The sequence below is a fragment of the Ruditapes philippinarum genome, unplaced genomic scaffold, assembly GCF_026571515.1.
Source record: "Ruditapes philippinarum isolate M1 unplaced genomic scaffold, ASM2657151v2 ctg3669_1_1_1_1, whole genome shotgun sequence".
Taxonomy (NCBI): Eukaryota; Metazoa; Mollusca; class Bivalvia; order Venerida; family Veneridae; genus Ruditapes; species Ruditapes philippinarum.
In genome coordinates this window covers 60,851-72,018 of record NW_026864960.1, presented here as the reverse complement: position 1 = coordinate 72,018, position 11,168 = coordinate 60,851, and the positions used below count along the sequence as shown (strand labels likewise).

The 11,168-nt window shown below is 33.2% G+C and overlaps 1 protein-coding gene across 2 annotated transcripts in view; it reads left to right on the top strand.

Annotated features, from left to right (window-relative positions):
• Positions 1–1,206: 1,206 nt before the first annotated feature.
• Positions 1,207–11,168, top strand: part of LOC132727416 (next to BRCA1 gene 1 protein-like) — a 48,916-nt gene continuing 38,954 nt past the window's right edge. For both annotated transcript variants that reach the window (XM_060712904.1, XM_060712903.1), the window contains exons 1-2: positions 1,207–1,407; positions 9,124–9,186. In XM_060712904.1, the coding sequence (XP_060568887.1) occupies positions 1,303–1,407; positions 9,124–9,186 (168 nt within the window). In that variant the 5' untranslated portion in view covers positions 1,207–1,302. The remainder of the gene's footprint in view (positions 1,408–9,123; positions 9,187–11,168) is intronic.

Genomic DNA, 11,168 nt, shown 5'->3' with positions numbered 1-11,168 from the left:
TCATGAAAATCATACGAAAAATAACAAATGTACAAGAACCTATAGCTTCTTCATACCAGGTGCGTTGGTTGTTATGGTTCATATATACGTTTAACTCTCCCTCCCTCCTCCCGGTGCGCCAAAATAGTGGGACTATATATATGTCCCCACATTGCAAGTTTAACTTAATATTCAAGCTTAATTTCTAGCAAAAAATAATTAAATGAATAAATCAGAGACATAGATAACAGAGATTGGCTACTTCCTAGCCAGTTAAAATATCACGCGTGCCTACTAAACTTAAAACTTGTAGCAAGTAAAACATATTAACCAGATATCAAAATCAGTAAAATAATACATTTTCTGAAAGCTTATATATGCATTTGTCTATGGCTGCAGGTAAAAATATTTACAGTTCCCATTAAAATAAATGTTGTGTCAAATGAAATAAATAAATAAAAAAAATAGAAAGGGCCGGTTCTTCGAGAAATTCAAAAACCTCTGCAAACAGGACAATTATCGCATGGTCTAAGGGTTTTTAAAAATGGCTATAATCTGGCATCTGAACTTCCATAAGTTTTCATTATTGTTTTGTCTTATCTTCGCTCTTCAGCCGATTACAAGTTATACATAAATTTATTATTTAAAACGTAAGCTAAAAGATTGAAAACTGCAGTTTAAAGGACTAAAAAAAGTAATCTGCTTTTTTTCCGATTCGTTAAATTTATTAATGATATCTCACGGATTTATATTTGTAATATAAATCCGTGATGATATATACAGTATATATATAAATATAGCTAGATCAGTGTACGCGTATACAGTACATGTTAAATTTTATTCACCAATTATCATCTATGATTTTAGTATAAATGAAATAAAAAAGGTGACATTAAAAAAAATGAAGTATCATGTCATCAATATAAAAAGTTGTGAAATATTTTCGATCATAGCAGATCAAGCCTACTTAAAAATTTTGGAACGTGACAGTTAGTAATTTTGACGTCATGTTTATTTACATTAAAGACACGTGTGACAAGTGCCCGTATCATTCCGCTAATGAATTTGTAATTGTGTCAAATCAATTTAATAATGTGCTTGCACATTAATTGTATCTATATCTTTCACTCAAAGGAATTTCAAATACATATAGTTATCAGTAAATGTTTGCGAACTGCATTTAAATTGTGCACTATATTTTTTCTCAGTCACGTGACTTGATATAAACATAGTACTTCGGTCAGATATCAACAGAAAAATGGCTACTTTGTGAAACAGAAACAAATTCTTTGACGCAGCGATTAATACAGCTATAACAGAAAAATGGCGAAGAATGTACTGATGTCAGTTTGTTACAATGGGGATGAGGAGTTTGTTGACATGCTAGAAATTTCATACAACACTGTCTGGACGGATTTAGAGGCCATGGTAAGTGGATTTCTGTGACACATTTTTGACAAAACAAAATTTTGATCAGCTGATAGACATAAATTTCAGTTGCTTTTTTTCATTGTCATCTAGTGTATTAAGTTGATGTTCTTTCATTGTTAGTGAATTTCTTTAAAGGACAACTTACTGTTTTCTGAGATTATATGTCTCGCACATCGATGTTGAAAACAGTTGATCAAAATTATTGTCAATAAATATGACCAGAGTAATTAAATGAACTATTTCAACTCGGTCCTGCTGTAAAAGGTTTTGACTTGCATATTCATCAATCATTTGTCATGTTGATTGTAACACTGTACAGAAGGCAAGTAACACTGCAGTGCCCATGTCCTTGAACTATGTGTAAATGGCATTGTCTTAATTTATGTTTAAAAAACATATTGAACATTGGTTTAGCAAGATGCTAGCACTAGTCAGACCGTAATAAACCAATAATAAAATCTGGCACAACTAGTTGATAAAACACTAGCAGGTTTTAGAAAATTTTCAAATTACACATTCTCTGTCTAACAGTCTAGTTAATTTATTTATTAATAGGGAAGAATGAGCTTGTTCAACCACCTATTGGGCTGCACATCATTCTGACCCTATGACATTTGGCTCCCAGTCTGGGGTAGTCCAACTAATTAGACTTGTCAAAGAGACACCGAGATAATTTTGGACGGGCGCTGTCTTTTTCCAAGTCCAACCACGAACTGCATTTTTATGCACGGACGCTTCCCAATTAGAAGTTGTTGGGAGCGAAAACTAGAAAAGTTTCAAAGAAACGGTCTACATTACCTGAAAGAGAATCGTTTTTTATGCAAGGTTCCAAATTATCATACTTCAAATTCGAACAGAAGTCTAAATATTCCACTTTAATTTTTTTAATCGTTGAAAATTATTGAAAGCGGCCATATTGGAAAGCGGTGTCATGGTAAAATTGTAAACACTGGTAAAATCCATGGTGTAACACAGGTATCGGCGGCAATCGATTGTATTTGCCAAGCTTTATTATACAATTTGTTTACGTTATTTATATGAATTATTGCAGGAATAACTCTTTTATTCACAAACAATATTTCAGCATTAAAAAGGGAATGTGTAAACGAAATTATGACAACCTTACTTAGAAATTAAATAGTTTATGATGTCCGATGTCAGATCATACTATATTTAAGTCCGTTTAAATTGTCAAATTAGATATTATTAAGTTGGATTTTTTAACATCTGTGATCATAAGGTGAAATTTCTGAACTACCTTTTTATTTTATAACCCTGCCATGATTTCCCACATACGAAAATACAATGTAATTGTAGGTACATCTTAATGAATTATAATTATGCTATACATGATGAAGCAAAGAAGAATTTCAATTTATATTACACTCCATATCAATTTCTAGTTTATTATCTTTAAAAGAAATTGAGGACGGTTGTGTATGGGAAGAAGTTCAAAACAACCAAAAATAACTTTAAAACTCTGAAAAAAATCTTAAAATTTCAAACTATAAAATGGAATTTCAGACAGTCCTCAGTAAAATACAATTGTCGCACAGATTTGACGGGGTTTATGATAAAAACACAGCAAGCGGAAATTTAGTGACCGTTATTTAGACGTTGAATAGCATAACAATGTAAGACAGATGGGAGAAATGTTGGAACGACTGTCGCAAAAGGCACCAAAACCTCTGATACCCATTAAAAATTCCATGTTATCTAGTTCCCGTTGAACGGCACCTCGAATGTGTCACATTGAAAGTTCCATGATTACCGCCGTATTATGTACACATCTGTGGATGTTGATTAAAAAAATCAACATTATTATGTTTAAGTGATCAATTCTGTTTAAACCGGCGAAAGGGAGCACTTGAACCTACCAGAGCCGTCTTTGGCACTCATGTGTATTTATGTTTCGATTTTGCAGTTTCAGGCGTTTTTGGTAGGGTTTTTTGGAGGGTGGATACATGAATGTGGATAAGTTTTTTCTGTTTCTTTACATTTCTTTGCTTGCTTGCCGAACCTTGTATTGATAATCATTATCTGTTTGTTACGGTTCGGTATACATGTATACAATATGATAAACAAGATGAACAAGGAAAGGCGGCGTTCAATGAACGCAAACCCCACACGACCCAGGAACATGAACCATTGGCAAGGAGCCCAGGAGGATCCTAAATTAAAACGGGAAAGGGCGCAAGGGAGAGCACGGTCAGGCTTATCACTAAAATGTAACTGAGAAGGAAATCAAAGAAAATAAATAAATGAATGATTAATAGGACCACTAAAATAGATAAATACAGAATCCCTAAAGAAAGACCACTAAGACCACTAAGTTAACGAGCACAGGGGAAGGGGATATCATAGGAAATTCGGGGAGGGGGCGAAATAAAGAAATAAAACTAGGGGCAAAGGGAAGATACTTACCAAAGACGAAAAAACAACAAGGGACACAAACAAAAGTGTCACCAAAACAGTATGAAACAGGACCACTAAGTTAAGGGCACAGGAGAAGGGGGTAGGAAATTCGGGGGAGGGGGCGAAATAAAGAAATAAAAACTAGGGGCAAAGGGAAGATACTTACCATAGACATCAAAACAACAAGGGACACAAAACAAAAGTGTCACCAAAACAGTATGAAACAACAAGACATACACCTTATACATTTATAAGTCTCTTAATCTGTTCATTTGAAAATTCTGATCTTCTCAATGACTTTTTTTAAATATCCTCTACTTAAAATTTATTTCAATTAAAATATGTGACCCTTCCTTTATAGTTACACAGCATATGGCTGGATCACAATAAAGTTCCTTTTTAGTAAATTAATAAAGTATGTCAAGAAGACATTTAACTTTATCAATAGGTTTAATATGGTATTATATATCGGCAATCGGTGAAAAAGAGCTCTTGAAATATTATTTGTACAAATACTGAATAATTTGAAGTGTATTTCAAATAGTTTCCTTCAATATTTCTTTTACGTTTCTTAATTGTCATATAAATATGCATGTATAAATGAAGTCAGTATTTTATCCGAGAGTGACATTTGGCAGTCATTAGCAGTAAACAAGAAGGCAAACCACTTATTGATAAATGTTGAGTTCAAATGTACATGTATTAAAATATTTAAAAAATATTAAACAACAGTACTTGTACGGAGCCTATTTGCGACCATTGCATTTTAGGTTAAATACAATGATACTTTTCAATAGTATTTAATAATGCACACATTTATTAAAAAATGATGAATAGATTTATTTCCCCCGATATTTTGTTTAATTTAATCTTCATTCGTAACCCACACTTACCTGCTAGACACACTGGTAGCTACTACCAGCTTTCACGGAATCGATTTTTTTACGATGACGTCATAACATGTCCGCCGAAGATAGAGTAGACAGTACAAATTTGAAATAAATCGCATGTATGCGTTAAGACAGGTACAATCTAATATTTTTTCTAGGAGAAGTTAGTACTAAAATGTATATTCTATTGATCTTTAGAGGTAATTGATGTTACTTTTAGGTTTAAGCAGTAAAAATCAGTCCAAACTATCGATAGTGTTACCGGTAGATTTTCCGTGCGTAAAAATGACAGTTAAAATTAGGCGTAACGGTTTGACAGTAAGAAAAAAAAAAGTCTGTAAAATGGGTCAAACCGATCACGCCGAATTAATTAGGCTAAGTCTGGGGCTGTGGCTGTATTAAGCTCCAAGTTTATTCTGTATCTGTTTCACTGAAGTTCAAGGATAAATTTTGAAATTTAGGCAGTGTGAGAGTAACACAGTCTAGAATTGTTCACTCGTCAGGGGAGAAAGTGTGTAAGCTGTCTGATAGCCCAGTTGGTCCTAGCCTAATTAATTCGGCGTGATCGGTTTGACCCATTTTACAGACTTTTTTTTTTCTTACTGTCAAACCGTTACGCCTAATTTTAACTGTCATTTTTACGCACGGAAAATCTACCGGTAACACTATCGATAGTTTGGACTGATTTTTACTGCTTAAACCTAAAAGTAACATCAATTACCTCTAAAGATCAATAGAATATACATTTTAGTACTAACTTCTCCTAGAAAAAATATTAGATTGTACCTGTCTTAACGCATACATGCGATTTATTTCAAATTTGTACTGTCTACTCTATCTTCGGCGGACATGTTATGACGTCATCGTAAAAAATCGATTCCGTGAAAGCTGGTAGTAGCTACCAGTGTGTCTAGCAGGTAAGTGTGGGTTACGAATGAAGATTAAATTAAACAAAATATCGGGGGAAATAAATCTATTCATCATTTTTTAATAAATGTGTGCATTATTAAATACTATTGAAAAGTATCATTGTATTTAACCTAAAATGCAATGGTCGCAAATAGGCTCCGTACAAGTACTGTTGTTTAATATTTTTTAAATATTTTAATACATGTACATTTGAACTCAACATTTATCAATAAGTGGTTTGCCTTCTTGTTTACTGCTAATGACTGCCAAATGTCACTCTCGGATAAAATACTGACTTCATTTATACATGCATATTTATATGACAATTAAGAACGTAAAAGAAATATTGAAGGAAACTATTTGAAATACACTTCAAATTATTCAGTATTTGTACAAATAATATTTCAAGAGCTCTTTTTCACCGATTGCCGATATATAATACCATATTAAACCTATTGATAAAGTTAAATGTCTTCTTGACATACTTTATTAATTTACTAAAAAGGAACTTTATTGTGATCCAGCCATATGCTGTGTAACTATAAAGGAAGGGTCACATATTTTAATTGAAATAAATTTTAAGTAGAGGATATTTAAAAAAAGTCATTGAGAAGATCAGAATTTTCAAATGAACAGATTAAGAGACTTATAAATGTATAAGGTGTATGTCTTGTTGTTTCATACTGTTTTGGTGACACTTTTGTTTGTGTCCCTTGTTGTTTTGATGTCTATGGTAAGTATCTTCCCTTTGCCCCTAGTTTTATTTCTTTATTTCGCCCCCTCCCCCGAATTTCCTATCCCCTTCTCCTGTGCCCTTAACTTAGTGGTCCTGTTTCATACTGTTTTGGTGACACTTTTGTTTGTGTCCCTTGTTGTTTTTTCGTCTTTGGTAAGTATCTTCCCTTTGCCCCTAGTTTTATTTCTTTATTTCGCCCCCTCCCCGAATTTCCTATGATATCCCCTTCCCCTGTGCTCGTTAACTTAGTGGTCTTAGTGGTCTTTCTTTAGGGATTCTGTATTTATCTATTTTAGTGGTCCTATTAATCATTCATTTATTTATTTTCTTTGATTTCCTTCTCAGTTACATTTTAGTGATAAGCCTGACCGTGCTCTCCCTTGCGCCCTTTCCCGTTTTAATTTAGGATCCTCCTGGGCTCCTTGCCAATGGTTCATGTTCCTGGGTCGTGTGGGGTTTGCGTTCATTGAACGCCGCCTTTCCTTGTTCATCTTGTTTATCATATTGTATACATGTATACCGAACCGTAACAAACAGATAATGATTATCAATACAAGGTTCGGCAAGCAAGCAAAGAAATGTAAAGAAACAGAAAAAACTTATCCACATTCATGTATCCACCCTCCAAAAAACCCCCACCAAAAACGCCTGAAACTGCAAAATCGAAACATAAATACACATGAGTGCCAAAGACGGCTCTGGTAGGTTCAAGTGCTCCCTTTCGCCGGTTTAAACAGAATTGATCACTTAAACATAATAATGTTGATTTTTTTAATCAACATCCACAGATGTGTACATAATACGGCGGTAATCATGGAACTTTCAATGTGACACATTCGAGGTGCCGTTCAACGGGAACTAGATAACATGGAATTTTTAATGGGTATCAGAGGTTTTGGTGCCTTTTGCGACAGTCGTTCCAACATTTCTCCCATCTGTCTTACATTGTTATGCTATTCAACATCTAAAATAACGGTCACTAAATTTCCGCTTGCTGTGTTTTTTATCATAAACCCCGTCAAATCTGTGCGACAATTGTATTTTACTGAGGACTGTCTGAAATTCCATTTTATAGTTTGAAATTTTAAGATTTTTTTTCAGAGTTTTAAAGTTATTTTTGGTTGTTTTGAACTTCTTCCCATACACAACCGTCCTCAATTTCTTTTAAAGATAATAAACTAGAAATTGATATGGAGTGTAATATAAATTGAAATTCTTCTTTGCTTCATCATGTATAGCATAATTATAATTCATTAAGATGTACCTACAATTACATTGTATTTTCGTATGTGGGAAATCATGGCAGGGTTATAAAATAAAAAGGTAGTTCAGAAATTTCACCTTATGATCACAGATGTTAAAAAATCCAACTTAATAATATCTAATTTGACAATTTAAACGGACTTAAATATAGTATGATCTGACATCGGACATCATAAACTATTTAATTTCTAAGTAAGGTTGTCATAATTTCGTTTTACACATTCCCTTTTTAATGCTGAAATATTGTTTTGTGAATAAAAGAGTTATTCCTGCAATAATTCATATAAATAACGTAAACAAATTGTATAATAAAGCTTGGCAAATACAATCGATTGCCGCCGATACCTGTGTTACACCATGGATTTTACCAGTGTTTACAATTTTACCATGACACCGCTTTCCAATATGGCCGCTTTCAATAATTTTCAACGATTAAAAAAATTAAAGTGGAATATTTAGACTTCTGTTCGAATTTGAAGTATGATAATTTGGAACCTTGCATAAAAAACGATTCTCTTTCAGGTAATGTAGACCGTTTCTTTGAAACTTTTCTAGTTTTCGCTCCCAACAACTTCTAATTGGGAAGCGTCCAAATGCAGTTCGTGGTTGGACTTGGAAAAAGACAGCGCCCGTCCAAAATTATCTCGGTGTCTCTTTGACAAGTCTAATTAGTTGGACTAAGTTGGTCCAGTCTTCACATTTTTCTCACACTGTGACATGTATAAAAAATAAATTGTTATTGATGCAATTAATATGAATCAGCATGTTTAGAAAAAATAAAAGGGGCCAAATGGTTAAGGTTGTTGACCCCTTAGGGCTGTGTGTCTGAATCCCAACAAATAGGCCTACTTTGGATTCTTTCATTTGAGAAAGCTATCCAGCTAGCTTACAGAATGTTGGTTGTTTTACTCATGTGCCCGTTTATGCCTGGAATAATGCACAGAAGGGCGTCTGAAGGTTTCTTCCAAACCAGTAAAGCGCAAAAGTTGCTACATGACCTATATTGTGTTTGTGCAATGTAAAATCCAACCCAAAATATGAGAAAAAAATTCAAATACCCTACCATTCCTGGGATTTTAGACCACGGTTACATTTGGCTGATAAAACAGTGACATGTAAAATAAATTATAGATACAGTGATGGTCCACCATACTAGACAATCATTTTTACACTATCTTGTGTTTATTAAGTCTGAAGGAAAAAATCAGCTTCATGACTTTAGTTTAAACTATTTTCAAGATTTTCTTTTTCAACATTTGATTTTGTGACTTCTGACATTATTGCCCCTGGTTACTGTGGGATTGAATCCTGCTTTAGCTATTGTGTATTTTTTAGAAGAACAGATGTTTCCTTATGTTTCTAAAATAAAATACGTAGTAGCAAACCTAATAACATTATCCACTAGTAAAAGTTTATCATATCTTTTTTTAACCTTGTCAGTGTCATAAAAACACTTTAAATAAATACTTTTTATGTTTCATATTTTTACTTGTATTTCAGTTTAAGGCAAGACTTGACAGTGACAGGGTAAATGTCAGTTACATGGATGTGGACAATGACGAGGTATGCTGTAGTCTGTTAGATAAGATCCTAATTGTCAAGTTTGTATTTGATTTTCTGAGAACTTCAGTCTTGGTAACAATAAGGTAGCAAATGTCTGTGACAATTTGTCCTTCTTGCTGAATATTTGATTTTATGCAAAAACATACAGTCACAGGTGAACATCGCATGTCAATACTTAAGATGTTTGAATGATGTTTAAGGGTTTTGGGTAGAGGGGGAACAGGGGTATAGTGTAAGTCATGGCCACGCGACGTTCACCTGTGCATACAGTATGGTGACTGCTGATCAGCTTAAATTCTAAGTCAATATAGCACTATGTATTACATGTTTATTCCCTGTTGTGTTTGGTGGGTGGGGGATGGACTTTGTATAAATCACCAGTTTTAACAGTATTTCAGTTAAAGACTGGTCACATTATAAATACTCCCGGACATGTACTAACATTTGCTTATCTTTAAGTAATTGTTAAACTGTGTAGCAATAGTTAAGGTCCATTAATCATATGACAAAAAAATCATTATGTTCTGTTGAACAAGATGGCTGATTTTATGCTTAACATATGACTTAAACAACATATGGCCGAGTGCTTTTCGGGACGGACCAGAAATCTTGTGTGGGTTCAAGTCCTATCAGGGGAGAGCCGTTAGTGTTTCCTAGAGCAGGAAACTTCACACTCATTACTCAGTACTTGTTGGTTCCTGGAACGAAATCCAGTGTATGTCTAGTTTAAACTTCCTACTCAATCGAACTAAAGATAAACCAAAATCTTCTTCACTTCCACTATTCACAATTTGATGAAACTTAATTGGAATGGCCAAATAATGAAATCTTTTTTTTTCATGTAAAATAAATCCTCATGAGAGCGATTAAGGGCCATTATGGTCCTCTTGTTTATAAGATTTTAATATACATAACTTTTATTGTAAAAAAAAGGAGAAATTTTGAAGAAGTGGAAAGATGAAGAACAGTTATCAAAATATAATAAATAAATAAATAATAAAATATGAAAGAATTGATAGTTTCATTGACTTAAGATGAAGTAAAAAAAAATCAAGGTTTTGACAGTTTTTTTTTGACAAAATATGAAATCTTATAAAATATAAAAGAATTGATAGTTGGCTGACTTCCTTGTTGATTTGATCATCTTTACATTAACCAATGAAAGAGTATTATTATAATAATGATATAATGATACAAGTTGGCAATTATTCAACTGAAACTGATTGTAGTGTTGTAATGTAATACAAAATACAATATCAATGTTCCGGAACAGTTTTGTGGTAGTCTTGTAAAAATGTGCTACTGTGACATGGATTTGTAACTTTGTGGTTGTTGCACTTAGTGCATACACAGAAAACTTTTTAGTAATAAATACATTGTATGTTATGAGGTTATTAAACTTTGTTGAGTACAATACTGAATTCTATCTGGCAAGTCCAATATAGGTTTAATTGATGTGAATATATTCCTCACCACCAATTCTTAAGGAGAAAAGATCTTAGATTAAAAAAAAAAAAAAACAACACAAAACACCAACCATATTTTTTGTATCATATGAAAGATACAGTTACTTTGAGTGCAATATGGATTTGATATGTAACTTTTGGACTCAGGAAATGAAAATGAGGCCAATTTGATTGGTTTACATAGAATCATGATGGTTCAGATAATGGCTTTCATTGGTTACATTTAATCATAGAGCTACATGTATATTTTAAATGGAGATACATCATACACCCGGGCCCGGTGCCAAGAACTAGTTATCAGCCCGCCGAACATGTACAGGTGCACAAACTGAAACAATGACGTCATATTTTACGTCATCAAACAGTTAACTGTAAAAGTGAAAGTAGGTTTTCAGTACGAATCGCTTGATTTTATTATGAGAGCTTAAGCGTATTTCGTACAAACACAGTTTTATTACTATTGAAATTTAAAGAAATAATACGACAAATTCATTCCGAAAAAAAATGAAAATAAAA